The sequence below is a fragment of the Aphis gossypii genome, chromosome 2 (assembly GCF_020184175.1).
Source record: "Aphis gossypii isolate Hap1 chromosome 2, ASM2018417v2, whole genome shotgun sequence".
Classification (NCBI taxonomy): domain Eukaryota; kingdom Metazoa; phylum Arthropoda; class Insecta; order Hemiptera; family Aphididae; genus Aphis; species Aphis gossypii.
Window position 1 is genome coordinate 44,461,437 of NC_065531.1, and position 19,009 is coordinate 44,480,445.

General features: G+C 28.2%; 1 protein-coding gene across 1 annotated transcript in view; it reads left to right on the forward strand.

Moving 5' to 3' along the window:
- Positions 1–1,703: 1,703 nt before the first annotated feature.
- The window catches only part of LOC114124844 (somatomedin-B and thrombospondin type-1 domain-containing protein), an 83,344-nt gene continuing 66,038 nt past the window's right edge, over positions 1,704–19,009 (forward strand). Inside the window, exon 1 of the mRNA XM_050201070.1 lies at positions 1,704–2,465. Within this exon, the coding sequence (XP_050057027.1) occupies positions 2,213–2,465 (253 nt within the window). The 5' untranslated portion in view covers positions 1,704–2,212. The remainder of the gene's footprint in view (positions 2,466–19,009) is intronic.

The window sequence follows — 19,009 nt, forward strand, 5'->3', positions numbered from 1 at the left end:
TCGACATGGTTAGATGATGTGTGATGTACACAGATGACCATAAAATATGTAAATCGAAAATAAGCTAATTTTATTCGAAATGCTTTAAAACATGTTCAGAGAATATGATGCGTTATAGATAATAATAATAATTCATCGAAATTGATAAATTTTAGTATTGAATAATTTTATTGATAATGTTAAAGTTTATTTCAAATGAAATATATGGTCAACAACACTCAAATATTTAAATTTTAAGTCGTTATTGAATTAATAAACCTTCAACTGATTTTTATATACATTATATTATGTAAAGAACAGATTGATGCTGATCGAAATAATCTTCGTCGTTATAATAATGCCTATATATCCTATATAATTTAATACATAAGTAAATATAAATAACGTTACTCAAAGGCCAAGGACTTAAAACTAACAAGAAAATTGTTAATTGGATCAATTTTTATGTTGAAAAAAAATGTACAATATAGGTACGTTTCTAGTTTAAGACAGATCTATAGCAAATAATTCTACTGATTTTGTGTGAAAATTGTTATTTGTCATAATTTTTTTTTTTGTTTTCCCAATTATTTCACCGCTACCCACTTCCCTACCGAAAAATACTAATTTGATTTAATTTGTTACTAGAAATCACCCTTAAAATTGAAAAAAACATTTTTATCATCTCTAAATGTAATAACATCAACAATATAAAAATAATAAAAAAATACACTATTATAAAATAAATACATTCATCATTCTGCTCTAAAATCTAAAATGATAAAGGTTTATAGCTATTATAATTTATAGGTACTTAAGTGATTGAATTCATTTATCATTAAATCTAAATCGTCCATTCGTATTCTTTAAATACTAAAATTTATTAATATTTCTAAGTGGTTTTAGACTTACAGTACATTAAGATGGTCTTTAAATGGAAATGTACCAATTTTGTGCGTTAGGTACATTACTTATAATGCCACGGAATATTATATTTAATAATTTTTTATCACAAATTTTAGAATAAAAATAAATTTTATTTAGTGACGATAATAATTTACCTCCTTAATTTTAGTGCCCTAATTTTAAAATATCGGGAGATGCCCACTGCCCAGTCACACCCGGCATCCCTTGCGTATGCCAAAATTAACTTACAAAATACATAATTAAAAACTATATAACAAGGGTAGCTTTTGTATGAATTCTACACTATTTAATTGTTGTAGCCTTTGGCTGTAAACGGTAATAAGGTAGGTAACTGTCATAAATAGATTAGAAGAATAGGTCACGCTAGAATCGCTTTAAGTTACCTATAATAACTCCCGAGGAATTTCCCATGTGTATATGGCATTTAAACTCTCAGTTTAATACGATTTATTACTTAATCCTTTATTGTATTTTGCTATACATACATAATATTTATGTAAAAGATAACAGTTTTCAAAGGCAAAACGGTTCCGAGAGTTTTCTTTTCTCGAATAAAAAAAAAAAAAAATGGAAAAAAAAAAAGGACAATAATATTATTACAAGTCAATTATAATAATATCGAATAATACTCCTGAACACTATGGACTGCTGTTGTTGTAGTCGTATAATAATAATAATACGCGCGGTCCGACAAGACTGGCAGCACTGCGCCGCGCGACTCTCATCCCTTTTTCCGAGCGCTCTCCTCGCACGGCGGCGGTGGCGTAGCGGACGACTGGTGTCTACACTACATAACTACTGCCCGATGACGAGGACGGCAGTTCCTGTCCACCTGTCGGCTACGACAAACGCCGGTGCACCGATACCGTGGTCGCGGCGAGTAACCGCACGTGGTCATTAGCGCGCGCGCGCCGCACTCGAGCATACACGCGCGACACTTGTCGTGTACGATAATATAATAACTGTTAAATACGCGCTTTGCGATCCGATCGATTTCGTACGTAATAATAATAATTATATCGTATAAATCGCAACTTAAACGCAGGCTGCAAGCGCATTATCGTCGTCGCTGATCGATATCGCTTTATTATAAACGCGGCGAGTTCACCCCCCCGTGAGAGGCGATCTTTTTTTTTTTTTCTCGCTCCCGCGAAAATCACAGCTATAAATCGACTACACGTAATTGCACGACGATAAAAAAAGAAAAAAATAACAGTAAAAAATACATAATATACATTTATCGTAATCCGTCCCGCGGGATATACCCATAACGCGATCCTTGCCGTGCCGAACTCGACGACGCATCATGCGGTGTCGTACCGCTGCCGTAGCAGCCGTCGGTGCCGCCGCGGCCGTTTTCTTGGCTCTGATCGGCGCCGCCGACGCGGGCAGCTGCCTCGAAGCCAAGCTCTGCTGTCCGGGCCGCGACTCGGCGTGCGTCGTCCAGAAGACGCCCATCAACGCCATCATCGAGGATCCCACGGACAAGCCGTGCTACTGCGACCACGCGTGCCTCAAGCTCGGCGACTGTTGCACCGATTTTAAACCCGCTTGCGGAGGTTAGTGCTACAATATATTATATTATACTCGAATATTACGGTGCACGTTATACTTATAATATTGTATTGGTTCTTTAAATTATTCGCAAGCTTATCGCTTGTTTTTTTTTTCACTCGTGATACGTAGGCTCGCAGGCGCGTACAAAGCGACTTTGACGAAGGTGCGGGTTGACGAGAGCACCTGTCTGGGGACAGGAGTTAATTTTATTTTTTTCATCAATTTTTGAGCGGAAAAAATGAGTTTTTTACGTAGTGCCGAGTGCATGTTTAGTCTATCATACTTTGATACGTATTCACCGTTTTTTTTTTTTTTTTATTTATTTCAATATTATACCTATTGGTTTTTTGATTTTTAATTTCACAATAAAAAGCAAAAAATATTCCTAGAACATTGTTTGACGTATAAATAACGAATAAATATTTATTTTATTAATAATAACAATTACATTTAAAAGTTTAGATGAGCTGAGTATTCAACTACTGTATCCATCTATTATAGGAGGTATTTTGCGTTTCACTATTTTATTTCACCGAGACATAAATTTAAAAATCTAAATCTCTTATTTGATAAAATAAGGTATATGTACCTATATAATTATACTTGTATGTATACTTTTTGTGTTTAAACTTTAATTAATATTCACACAAAAATAAAAAATATACTTGAATTTTAGTACAGTCGTACAAACGAATCATACCCTAAAAACAATAAATTACGAATATTCATCACTTACTGATGAAGGTTTTCGTAGAAGTCTTCGTTTTATTATATTCAAGCAGTAAGTTTGACTATATGTAATAATATGATTGACAATTTTTTTTTGGACCCATAAGTATATGGAACCTAACTAAAATAACTCTCTAAAAAATAATGAAAACTAAACGAATAAAACGTTAAACGACTACTTTTTTCTCAGTCCACTTATGATTTCTTTTTGTTGAATACCTACTATGTATTCCAATAAAAAAAAAAATAATAATACTTACCTATACTATAACTTATAACTACATATTACTAACAGTTTAATTTAAATAGTATTGTACCTATTATGTATTATTTATTAAAACACATAATATATTATACACATTAGGTTTTTAATAGTTTAAACAAATATAATTACGGGTTTACTTTGTAAACAAAAAAAAAAAAAAAAAATAATAATACTTACCTATACTATAACTTATAACTACATATTACTAACAGTTTAATTTAAATAGTATTGTACCTATTATGTATTATTTATTAAAACACATAATATATTATACACATTAGGTTTTTAATAGTTTAAACAAATATAATTACGGGTTTACTTTGTAAACAAAAAAAAAACAAAAAAATCAACTTGCAATTAATAATAATTGCTAACACTAATCTTTCTTAAACTTGTGTTCATAACTGAAGAATTCTTGTAAACTCTAATGATTTTCTATTTAATAAAATCTAAAGTTTATGTTTATTGATTTATGAAATTGATTAATCTAAATAAAAAATATTTAATAATAATAATGAAAATAAATTGTGAATTTTCATTTATAATGATTTACGCAGAAATAATAGTAGTAACGATAATAATTACTCAACCCTTATAGACGAAAATCAAATAATTTATTATGCATAATAAACGTAAAACTATTAAAATTTAAATGGAGAGCTTTGAAAAAAACTCAAATTTAAAATCATAAAATAATATATTATATTAAATACCTATACATTAAACGACGGCCACAATATAAAACAACGATTTTAATATTCATAAATAATTTTCATTATATTTTTGTGTTTTATGTTTATAATCACATCCAGTACTTACACACAATATTGTATTTATTATATATAAATTCATGTTATTACCTTTTTATAGTGATGTCAGTCTGAATAGACTGGTACTTATACCGACCGAAAATTCGTTTAGACAATGTTATAAATTATAATATGTAACACTAATTTAGTAATATTTCATTTTAGGCTCGTAAATTAGACGCACTTATATGGAAACCAGGAACTTTGCATGCAGCACGACTACGATTTATGTTGGTCTATTATTGTATAACGTGCGTCATATTAAATGCCTTATTGGTATTTTTTTATTTTTGTTTTTGACATGTGCGTTATACGTGAATTGTTATAATAAGGCTACACAGAAAATACGATTAAACGAAATTGAAAAACTACAATAGATGTATAGTGCATATAGTCATATCGACTTAAAATTTGATCACACTCGAATAATGGTTGTGAGAATGGAGTTCGGTTAATTCAATGCGCGTTATAAATGGTCATTTATATCGCTTACAATTCTTCAGTCGTTGTTTTTTGTGATTTTCTCGAAAACTGTACGCCTATAGGGTTAGGCGCTGCTGGGAAATTCGAGAAAACGGCTTCTTTTATAACTACAATGGGTAGTACAATAGTATACAATACAACATTACGGCGTACAGTGTTCCATCTATGTGTAGTATGTATAGGTAGGTAATGCCGAGGTGTGATGTCAAAAATGTCTTGACCGTTTTTACCGGTCTGAAACTCGTTTTTATATTGCTGAAAGGAGAAAAAACAGCACGCATTGTTGTAAAATCGATGTACACAGGATTTGACCAGCATCTAAAACGTCCGAGTTATTCGCAAAACTAAATAAGTGCATCATTGTGCCAAACAGCTATTTATTTTGTATTTTATGGAGGCGAGAATAGTGTTTAAAATTGATTACGAGTAAGGGAGAAGGCTGAGTTCATGCTGTCAAATATATCATAAAAATAACAAGGGATTTTAAAAAAATGTTCCCGTTCAACCCAGATTAAGACAGCTATATTTTATAAGTACTAAGTACTTAGTTATATATATATTTTTACCAAATAATTAAATTATTTAGTTTATGTAATAACACCTATAACTGTAATGTTCATAAGAAATAATATACGGCTGATGAGCTCGATTAATCAAGTTATTTCAATATAGAGGTAATATATTATACATAATTATAAACCGGTAATAATTTATTAAGATTTAATCGTATTACATGAATCATGACGTATCGACAAATTGTCTATAGTAATGTTAACATAATTTTATAAGTAGAAAATATAGAATAAATCGGTTGAAATGATAAACCGGGTCGTCTAATGACCTTAAATCAAAGATCCTGTTAAAATTCTTATTTTTTTTATGTTAATTTAAATCGGTTATTATGACGTTCTTAATGACGATTATTTTTTGGTGGATTAACAAATATGTTATCTAATTATTACAACGGGTCATATTTTCAACTTTTTTGAGAAGAAGAATTATCAAAATAAATGAGAAATATTAAATAATTAATGTCAACTTATTTAGTCATTAATATTACAAGTTCAAAAACAAACTTTGAAAAAGTAGAGACAAAAATACGTGATTATTATTTAAAAAAACATGTCGCAAAATAAAATATTAGATTTTTTTTTAATATAATATACTTAATAAATATTAATATGTAATAAAAATACTCTTTATTTTTTTAATAATATTCAACGCATGGGTAATTATTAATTATTAGAGTAAACATTTTTCTATTAAAATATAATATGTTGTACCTATACTTATTCTGTTTGAATGATTTTAATAATTTTTTTTTTAATGTTGGTTGTTTGACCTATTTTGCCTTGTGCCTTGAACATTGTTATAAATAATAACACACGATTTTTACTGTATATAGTTATAGCTTATATACTATAAGAGTATTTAATAAGTATGTGTGTACCTACATAATATTAAAGTATGTTTTTTTCTAACCCTTAATACAATTAGATTAAATGCATAGGTACAGGTTATATTATAACACATACAATACATGTATTTCATTTATTCATTAAATATTTTTGAGCTATCTTTTAAAATGTTTTGTCCCTCTCTTGTCTGTGCCTGTGAATAATCCACTATACGTCTGAAACGTCTGTGGCATAGCCATACGAGAGAACCGAGATGACTGCAGCCCTCCCGGAGATAGGACAGTTTTAAAATGCTCTCAGAGTTGTGTTAATGTGTAACTTAAGACGTAACCACGTATTAAAATTATAATTTTTATGAAGAATGACACAAAATGTTATACACCCGTGGCATCAATATACCAAACATAAAAGGAACTCCCTCGCCACATTCCCTGAAAAATATTCCGACTATGGCATTGTTGTACGTAAATATATTATATTATATAACACACTTGATCATATTACATATATTATACAAGCAAGTGGTATGCGATTAATCTATTGCGGTTTTAGTACGACGTTTAAATTATTATTATTTTACTTGTGATAATTACCTCGTTTTTTTTTTGTCGTCGTGGTAGGAATCGGTGTTAAAGTCTTTCGTGCAATAATAACGCGCGTACTCGAAATACTTATACCTATACGATTCCCCCGACGCATTTGAAAAGCGACCGTCGGACGATTCCGTGTATATTATAATATATTCCTTATACGATATATTATAATAATATAGGTACCTATTCTATACATGCACCTCCCCCCCAAACGATTTTCAACACTGTATAAAACTTCTACACACGTGGTGCGCATATATATAGATACGTATAGTCGGTAGGTATCTATATACCGGTGTCGTCCGACGCGTGACTATATAATATGATTTACGCGCACACCAAGTTTATTCACATCTCGGTCACACGCACCGCGCGTCATCGTCGTCGCAGTTTCGATCAACGTATATGTATATAGTATATTATAAAGTTGCATTGTACGTAGTATAATATATTATTATGCATATCAGTATACGTTCTATTATCGTGTATGAGTTTTTGGACGGGGTACGTACGCGTTTCGCCGTTATATTTTTATTTATTATTATTTATTTTTAGTTTTAAACGCGATCGACTTGCATTACAATTTTGATAAATGGCTTTTAACTTATATTGCGCGTATTACGTATTGCGACGGGCACGTTAGAAACTGTATTATATTCTATATACATACCTACCTACGTACTATATGCAAAATGTTCAGTTTAATATCATCTACACGATTTCGCAGTATCGAAAATAACAATATTATGTTCGATGTATGATTATTATTGTTATAATATTATTATTTGAGTCGACTGGTAGTCGTCGACAAGAGGCGCACAACTATATATAGACGGTACAAATACATCGAAATTCTACGTTAGGATGTGGGCGTGAGGAGGGGTTGTAGATGTACATTGTACAATTATTTACATAGTTATCCGATGTATAAATGGATATAGGTACGTCGCATACCTACGTACATTATTTGCGAACGTACAGCTACGCTTCATTTACTTCTAATAGAAAATAATATTATATAGAAAAAAAATACAAAATAGTTACAACTTACAGGATATAAAAGGGATTTGCTAGTCGTGTTATACTCATTTTAAGATTTAAACTCATTGAATACATAATAAATGCTGTGATATTAATATAATGTTTGTGTACATAATATCTATGTATAATGTATTTACATATTATTTAATAATATTATATAAACAAACAATGTAGACTACTGTTTTCAATTAATATTTATACTTAAAATTGATACTATACAATAGGTAGGTGTTATTAGTTTTGTTAACTATTCGAGTATATTAACAAATATTAAATACTATATACTATACGCATTTATACTTTATAATTGTCAGTGATAGTATTAATTATTGTTTTAAAAAATAATCTGAACATAAATTCAGTTAATATAAGTAGAAACTATATTGGGTTTCGTAAATTTATATATGAGTTAATACAAATAAATACAACTCAAGTTTTAAAAACAATATTAAGCGTTTATATTAATGATTATTGAATTAATGACATATTATTATGTAAAAATAAATCATTTATTTTTTGAGTGAAGGGGCTAAAATGTCATAAAGGTAGTTTTTTTTTAGTCCTCTTCTAAGTCCCCTATAATTGTGCCAGTGCTGCGTACCAACTACAAAACCATGGTTGTATATTTCAATACGTGAACGCGGCACATATAGGATAAAAACCCGTTTGAATAAATTACATCGTGGATTAATAATAATTACATTTCGATTAAAAAAAAAAATGCGCTAAAAAAATCGTTTAATGACGTCTATTCGCAGTATTTGATGCACAAGCGAATCCCGATGAATCAAAAATAAGACGATAAAACAAAAAAAAAAACATCCATTTCGTCAAACCAACGTACTGCAGATGAACTTTTGTACGGTAAAAACATTTCTAATAAGATCTTTAAATGCACGAAATATTTTTATTCGTTATGAATATTATTATTATTATTCGTTTTATCACATTACGGAGTTTGATTTTGTTTTATATAAATTATGTAGGACATATAACTTTAGTTCCATATGTATCTAAACTCATACAATTAAAAAAAAGCTGCTTTTTCTTCAACAAATTTGATTTATTCAAGAGAAAAAGTTTTCAATCGTTAAATAAAGAAAAAAATGTACAGAAATAATAATATTTTCGATAAATTCAAAAATAAAAGATATAATAGGTACAGAAATAATTTTAAATGACGTATTGACAGTATAGTATATTGTAATAAAACTTGTGCTAGAGAAAAATGCATTTAACATTTTACCATTAGCGTGCATATTATAATACATGTACACGATGAACAACAAAATGAGAAAATACAAAATCAGTTTCAACTGCAATCTAATTATCTCAGTTTTCAATTCTGTTTTGCATAAAATTAATAGGCTTAAAGTGTAATTATTTATATACACTTGTATATAAACATAATATAGAATAACAAAGGTAAACTGAAACAAACTAAATAGTGAAATAGGATGTTTTGTTTTTTGATTTCAAAAATTTTCGTTAGTTTATTCGTTTCAACCAACAGATGTAGAAAAAATGTAAAATTTATCGATTGTATTTAATAAGCACATATATGTATACTACCGTTGCGTGTATGGAATTCTGCAGTGTCTGCATATTATTTACATACGGACGTTAAACACCAATCAAATTTTAACATTACCATTATTGTTATTATTTTACACGGATGCGATATTGGAAGTAGAAAATAAAATCAATTATTGTAACGATAAATTGCGATTGGACGTTTTTGAATTAAATAAACATTATAGAAATAGCGTTCACTCGTTATCATTACGTTCAAAATATATTTTATAAATGTATGGTGTCCGGTGCAGTGTTTGTCAGTTGCGTCGATATTCCAGAATATCTAATATATTAAATTTATATTTTGCGTTGATGTATTTATCAAAAACTAAAAAGGTATACATCGATAGCGCCAGAAAATATTCACTATAATAGTTTTAGACATTTAATTTTAATTTAATACACAATGTTCAAGTATATAACATTTCTAAACTATTATAAATCGTAATCAGTTATAACGTATGCGTTAACGTTATACCTACCTAGGTTAATAACAAAAATTGTAAAATTTCTAATTGAAAATCATAATTAAACATGAATAAACATATAAAAAATATTGCGAAAAAAAAAATTAAAATAAATAATAATTTATGTATAATAAACTTGTTATTTTTGGTGTAATCAACATAATATACCAGACCGCACGGCTGCTGCATTAACGCGATATAACTACTACAATATATATTAAATGCAGTACGTATTGTTAAGTATATATTATACCGGCAACTACCATCGCGCTACTCATGTACTTAATTAATTTTCTAAGCCAACCAATGACTGTGAAAATTATTTAAATATTAACTTTAAGCACTTTTAGTACACATTGGTTATGAAAATGTTATAAAACGACGACCATTATTATCGTTATTTTTAATTCCCCAAACCGTGTTACTCAATATAATTTGAAGTTCTAGTGTTATATACGTGAAATTTTCACGGATAATACCTAACCAAACTTTTGTACGATGATATATAATTAAAAAGGGTTGTAACAGGGATTGGAACGAGTTATTGTATATGCGTAACCACATCCCAAACATGTTATAAATTAGTATACAGGCACTTATAAGCAAGAGAAATCACATTTTTATACTTTATCGCCGAATTGGTTATTATTTTTCAATATCACATAAGACGTAGGAAACTTTTTGAGATTCATATCAGTTATAGGTAATGATTTTTAGCTGGAACGCGATTAAATAGAATTATTTAAGCGTAGACGACGTCTATCTCCATCACGCTATAACGTGTTGTTTGATCTTCTCGACATTATATTTATGTATATTATTATATCAGAGAAGACGAAAAAACCTTTAGCTTTATAGTAATTAACTTTTTGACACGGGTCTGGTAAACTTTTGTATAATCGCGGTGTACAATACGCGTGCACACATACAATTTTAGTATAATCTCGATTTTCAAACTGTATACCATACAGATAGTAGCATTATACTACCTATATACAGTCTATACACACTCGAACCTCATGTCGTATATATAATACCAGTGGATGGATATTATAATTCAGATTTAAAGCTACGAGCGTAAAAACTAAACATATACGTAACGCGCGTATATGATATGATTTAATATATTTAGTATCTTTTCGCGTCCACGGTCGTCTGTACGCGCAGTGCGAGGATCTAGGAATAAAAACCCGAGTGGAGATAGACACAAAATATTAATTTGATCGTCGTACTGTAATCGAGTGCTCGTACAGTTTAAATAATTAAAACGATCAACAGCATAAAACCATAAACATAAAAACTATTTTATACCTACGTAATTACTATAATATAATTATTACTATATTGCTGTTAAATTATCATATTGAGATTTGAGACTGAAGAGTATTACGTGTTTTTATTGAATAAAATAACTGTTGAATGATAAAAACATTTTTGAAATAGTATTTTCAATATTATTATATTATGTAATAATACATAATATTATATATCTATAAAGTGGTCTTTATACTATAATATTTTTCCGTTACAGTGCGTTATTACAAATATTGAAGACACTAGTATAGAGTATGCCGACGAAAAAACACGATTGCACTATTATATTATAATATTTTACAAGCGAGCGCCGCGGGCCAGTTTATTATCATACATATTTGATACACGGGGTGATTTGCCATTTATGCTTACCACTGTTTTTTAATGTAGTATTAATACAATTAATTTAATCCAATTTTGATTCTTGGAATATTAAAGACGTATACATTTATGGGCCATATATATTTTAAAGACATTCAAAACATTTAAATAGTGTCCCGTGGAAGTACTAGTAACTTATTTTTTCAAATAAAATTCGAAATGAAAACGAGTAGTTTTGAGTGATATTTAACTAAGGATAATAGGTCTATGATAATAAGTTTGTAGTACATGGAAGCAATGTCATTAATAATTAAAAAATATTTATCTAACAATATTGAATAGCTTGTGACAATTATTTGAGTAGGTACCCATAGTATATAGGTACTAGTCATATTATACATTAATTTTATATTTTTGTAAAATTATTTTTAAGAATTCATTTTGTATCACGTCATGTCACTTTCTTAAATGGTGTAAAAATCAAAATAATTTAAACTATTGAAAGTATTATTTTTTAAACACAAGCACTTAAAATGTTTAAAAATAATATTTTTAATAAATTCATTATTAAAACAAAAAATGGAGGTGATCATGGTTGGAGAATATCACTATATATATTACCTAAATATATGTTATGTGTTTGCGTTGTATTCGTGGCGCTTTGATTGTTTTGAATAGCACCGTGTATGAAAACATCTCAGTTTTCTGCACAAACTGTGCCGGGATTTGAAGAGGTTACGCAGAAAATAGGCTATTAAAATAAGTTTTAATGAGAAGTTCTACGCCAAAAAAAAAAAACTTTTCTCGCATAATTGCATTTAATTGCTATAAATTTTAATATTTTTGACTGTGAACTTGCAACGGTATTTATGATATTATTATTATTATTATTTATATTATGTATAATATTATATAATGATAAAAGTAATAGAGGAAAAGATTATATTAATATTTATAATTGTTTTGGACACGAAAAAGGCAACGGAACTTTTAATTTTGACCTATATCTTTATTATAAAAATTTAGAGGTTATAATACGTAGTGCTTATAACAATATGTAGGTACCTGCCTCATTTTAACATGTCAATTTTAGACGGACACGTTCCTTATTTTGATTGACATTTTGTACAAATATACAATGCATTTAGTCGGGTAGTCTTATAGATACAATTCGACGATAAAATACCGCTTTATTTGAGTTTCTACTTTTTTTTTTTTTTTATCCTTTAAGCTAACCTCTATTTCGAATATTCGTCTCGTGATTCGATCGATTGACGACGAGAATACGACTATTGAACTATGTGATATTAGTATTAGTATTTCGAAACGTAATATTAGATATGTCATTAAAATATATAATATGCATGGCAAAATATTGATAATAATAACGAGGTGGACCTAGGCAAACCTCGATTCTTGGAGACGAAGACTGTTACAGACGACTATGGAGTAAATATATTTCTATGATGAAAGAAGAGTTCTAGGTATAATGGAGGGTTTCATAGAGAAAAGTGGCTAGGTATACACCATACAAACAGAGATATATAATATTGTATATCTCGTGATTTGCTATTTAGTTAAGATGAATAAATTAAAATTATAAATTTAATACGTATACATCGTATTCTTGGTTATTAAGCTTCAACACATACACACGCGTACTATACTTCTGTACAATGTGCACACGCACACACACACACACACACACACACACACACACACACACACACACACAGTATATATACAATGACGCGTACACGCGTCTTTCAAAGAGTTTGTCTTCATCTGACGGTGCATATCGAGTAATGGGATTATGGTTAATCGAATTGTGTTCGTGTCGTACGACACGGTTTCGAAAGATTACTTCAGTAGCTTCGTCGCTGCTGTATATTTGTACACAAAAACCTTGTATCGTCCTTTTCACCACTCGTACTTTATTATAACATATTATATAAACCCTTTATATACGTACCTACACTTATAGACACGCGAAAACATAAACCCGTGTACTAAATTCACAATTGACTCGTATAATTATTGATGATAAGTATAATTCATCGAACACGACGTTATTCGTCATATTGTGCCATACGGTGCGCGATCTAAAATCAATATATTATATTATTGATTTTAGATTATAATCGCCAACGACTATGACACGTCGACGTGTCGGGTACGGATATATACTTATGTATATTTTTAATGAAACACACTCTTTTGAGTTCTCAGGTTATCTATGTGTGTACCTATCGCTATAACCTCTACTCATTATCGGTATTTTTCAATATAATACACATTCTACAGTCACTGATTTTATCGTTTCGTTATTTCGTTTGTATCTACGTCGACGACAACTCGTTTCTTCAGTTACATTCTCTACCTATATATGTTATATTTTCTCTCTTAATTTTCCAACACACAAATAAATACATACATATTATATATATAATATTTTATAAGAATACATTGTTCTTCGTATATACACTGCGCAGTGTATCTTCAGAATAAATACTATCTATATGACATGGACACATTCCTGCATTCGTTTATCTGTCCAATTGTTACGTTACGCCCTTGATTGGATATCTCTGCACCCTAAACAAACACGTTTTTGATTTACCGAACGTCGGTCGGACCGCTTTTTTTCTTATGTATATATTCCATTTATTTAATGTAGGTTTTTTTAAACTCATTTATTTTTTCACTCAGCTGTCGGCACTGTTCTTATTCCAATATATCCAACGGTCTGGCGCACCCGACTTTAAGATTGTGCAACATTTACATTAATAACAATTTACGATTAAACGTTAAAACGATTGTTTTGTATTTATATTATCGGAATTTTTTCTGCACTACTCGCTGGCTGCTACATACCTATATATTATGTTATATTGTAATTAATTATTATACGTTATGTGTAACATGAGTTTTTGAACATTATTGTATCGGATAAATAAATATTTATAGTATTTTTTTTCCCTATACCTACAGTTCATAAGAAATATCACAATGTTGAATAACCACTTTATTGATAATTCTGCTGTAGATGTAGAGTGTACTTCGTTATTGAGAAGTATATGTATCGAATTTTAATTCAATGATACATTCTACCTAATTTTGTTCTAAATACCTATAACTTATGAGTAAAAAATAAACTTAATTTGTATGTGTATTTAAATTTATCGGTTACATAATGAACTACATAAAAAAAATTTGTATTAGATTTTCAAGCCTTAGCTAAATAATTTTATAAAATTTTTAACTATAAATTATTTGAAAATTTTTACTTTAAGCTCTTATAAAAGTATTTTATTCTTATTCATTTTTAATCATATTTAACAGCTTATGAGACACCGTGTATGAGTTTTCAAGATTTTAACTTAGCAAAAAGTGATATCAAATGTTTATAAATAGCTCAAAAATAATCAAAAATTATACCATATGTACTTACATAAAATGCTGTTATAATATTAATGCTTTTGGTAAAAATTTGAAGTATCTACTGCAGATACTTGTTTTTGATAGTCACATCAAAAAAATAAAATCGATTGTTGAAAACTGGTTTGCGCATAAAATTCCCGTTTTTCTTTAGTTTTTTGTTATTTTTTATTTTTTTTTTTCAGTTGTTTTAAAAAATATCTGAAATTATTTATTTATACTATAATGTGTACTTAGTAAGTCCAGTTTCAAAAACCACCCTCAAAGTTGAAAATCAAAGCATTTTTATTGTTTAAATAAAATTATGATAGAAATAAAAATAAAAAATTACTCATCATTCTTGTAAAATCAATACATTCAGCACATATTCTTATCTAAAATAAAATAATTTTTATAAATTATTAAGCCTAGTATCGGTTTAATATTATACATTTATATAGGAGTGTATTCTAGGCTCTTTAATTATTATTAGAACATCTGTAAGAATCATCTTATTTTTTTATAATTATGTCTTATGAAGTATATTTACATATTGAAGTGTATACCTACTTTTAAATAGACTGAAGACTATCGAAATAATCCATTTCATTAAAACATATATTCTACTTAGTCGTTTTCAGATCTTGTTTCTCTTTTAAGTTTTAATGAATGGATATAAATATATACTCTAAAACTCGGAAATATAATATATGTATACCTATTTAATCAGTCATACACTACTATAACCTATAAGTACTCAAAGGGAAAAATCTATCTGATTAAAAGTTAACTAAAATAAAACAAATGCAAATATTCTTAGTTAAAAACTCCAACATGATTAATGATGTCTAAATACCACAATTTGCCAATTACAAAAAGGTTAAGTCGTATAAGGTAACTAAACAGACTATATTATATGTGTGTGTAAGTCTTAATTATTATAATATATACACCTATATTACATTATATTTTATATAAATCTCCATAATATATATAAATCATTTTAATAAATATATAAATAACATGAAAAAATAAATCGTGAGTTAAAATCAAGTTTGAAAATTAAATTTCAATAACTTATGACTGAAATAAATTTTATAGTAATAGTATAATGGGTTTTTATTACTAACCCAAAATTATAATATATAAAATCATAGCCGTCATATCGTTTGCTTCATATTATAGAAAGAATGAGACACGTATCATGAATCATTTATAATCACCAATTATTTCATGTGAAATATTAGCATTACTATTTTTTGTGTTACTAAAAAAAGTTTGTGTAACTTGCAACTATAGGGTATAATAATCATAATTATAATAATAATTAATAATGAACTAATGACCTATCTATACGGATTGTTTGAACAATATTATATGACGATGCATTATTACAGGTGTTTCTATACGTTGTATATTTATTATTACTTGATCATGTAGAATGATGTGATATTTATTATAACGTCTGCTAATACATATATAGTATGTATTCATAAACCGATAGATGGTAGTCAATGAATTATATGTTTAGTCATAAACTGAAACAAATGTGACAAATGCATGTGTTTTTATTTATAGATTAAATCAGTGATATAAATATTCGTCTAGACTTAAAGACATTAAAAACGCACTTTGCAAAATTATAGTTTATTAAATATTAATTTTATGATGTTCCATTGAAATGAGGAATTAATATAATATTAATTATTTTATATTATTGTTTATAATCATAATAAATAAGTGAAGCCTAAACAATTGATGAACGTATTATGATGATTTAAAATACTCGAACTATACCTCGATAATTTTATCAAATAATATATATGTTTTTTCAAACGCTTAATACTGAATTATAATTTATGATAAATATTTTTTTATTTTTCTAAAACATAAAGTATAGATGTATTATAGATTTCTATTAATAAATTTATTAATTTTGATTTACTTCAAATATTATTACAGGATGTCAGGATTACTCGTGTAGTCATTTATATTTAATAATCATGCTTTGTTTAATACATTTTTAAAAACCATTGTTCATTAATTTTTTTTTATCCCAACTTAAAATTTTAAATCTAACGAGAACATATTAAAAGAAGCTGAAACGCCACGCGTAATAGTATGGTTAATGAACGACAATTTATCGTTTGGTGTGTTGGAGAGCTATTTTAGAATTTTATATGTTCATAATTATCCGTATACTAGGTACTTAATAAAATCTATTGTTATAATAATAATTACACTCATAAATTTTTTTATAGATTTGATGGAGGTAATTAATCTAGGTAAAAACTACTAGGATTTTTTAAGCCACAATGTTTATCAACTCTTGGGATTATCTATATACAGAATATTGCAAGTATCTACCAAATAATTTTAACTTAATGAGAAATGTGCAAGTTTCGAATATAATACTATATTATACATAATTAATAATGGTTTATATAAAATATACTATATAGATATAAATATTATACACATGGAAATGGATTGATAGGATAATATTTTGCGGTAAAAGTATAACATCAGTTAGATTTTTATTTTTTGTACAAAATAATATAGCAAAATATATTAACTTTGCTATGACTATCGTGCCCTCAGTATATATTTTGCAAACTTCAGCTTCATAATTTAAAATATATCTAATTGGTAAATAATGTGGTACCAATAATTATAAAAAATAATTTTTATTTTGGTAAATAGGTACTATTAAAATTGTTGTTTTTACATATCCCCTAATCCCGCGGAGCGTGATATTGGAATATTTGTAGTTATTGCGCCATAGTCTGTACAATATATAGAAATGAAACAATAGATAATCGGTTTTTTTTTTCATTCAATGCGATCTATTTTAATTCTATTATATTTTATGGGTGGTGTATTTGATAAATGATACGCGTTTGCAGATTAAAGAATGGTTTATGTAGGTTTAAAAAATAAGTTTGTTATTGAATTATGATTGAAATTTACATAATGCCGTGAAATACCTTCGTATTGGTGGAATAAGTAGATACTAGGTAGTATGCATCCAAATAATCGTGTAATATATATATATAATATACATTTATAATAATATATGGATTCGGTGGGACTGCATGGCGTGCACGTGTGTATATATTGTTTATGCATAGATATATAATATATAATATAATATAGCCGAAAGCTTCAGAGGCGTAGGGATTTTCAAGTTTAAGGGGAAAATGACGACGGTGAGAGATAAAATAAATTGGAAATTTCCGGAGGGTGCGCCGCGAGAAACGTGTAAAAAACGTACATTAAAAAATGTGACAGATTTCACGTCCGTATCGGGAGAGTTTGACAATTTTTACCACCGCTGGACGACAGCATTTACTATACCTACGTAATATACTCGTGTGAGTATATATATATTAGATACCTATCTGGCTGCATAAACCGTATAAGTACGAACTACGTATATGTGACGTGTGCGCAATATATACCGCAGGGAAATACGTCGAGCATTGCAAGTCTGCAAATGTAATAGTTATAGTGATATAATACACAAAGTGATTGTATTTTATTAATGTATGACATCCAGTTTACAATAACAGATTCGTATGTTGTTTTTTTTTAAATACTGAAAACCATAATATGGTTTTATTATTTTGTAATTCATACTCTGAAGTGGAATATAATACGCGAATAATTATAAATACTGTAATTATAATCTATTATATTAGGTAATGAAAAGCTAAAAAAAAGAGGAGTAGTAGCTACTATAGTGCAAATTTTAAGGGAAGATGCATCCACTACTTTAGTTTAATATTTTTATACGACTCTGATACAGGGGCATAAATTTAGGAGTAACGTCGTCGGCCAACGGGTGGTAAATCCTACAAAGTCTTGTTTTTTATCTGCTATAGGAACTTTTCTGTATTTCAATCATAGAAATAATAACTAAAAAATTTTTTCTGATATAATAATAAAAAAAACCTTTTTATTTATGTTATGGTTTGGTGTGATAAATCATTATCCTTGAAAAAATGATTTTAAAAATATGTTAAAATGAAAACTATTTTAGCTGTGCATAAAAATATTGACATAAACTTAGCACACTAAATTGATGATGTATCGATAAAAAGTTTACAAAATT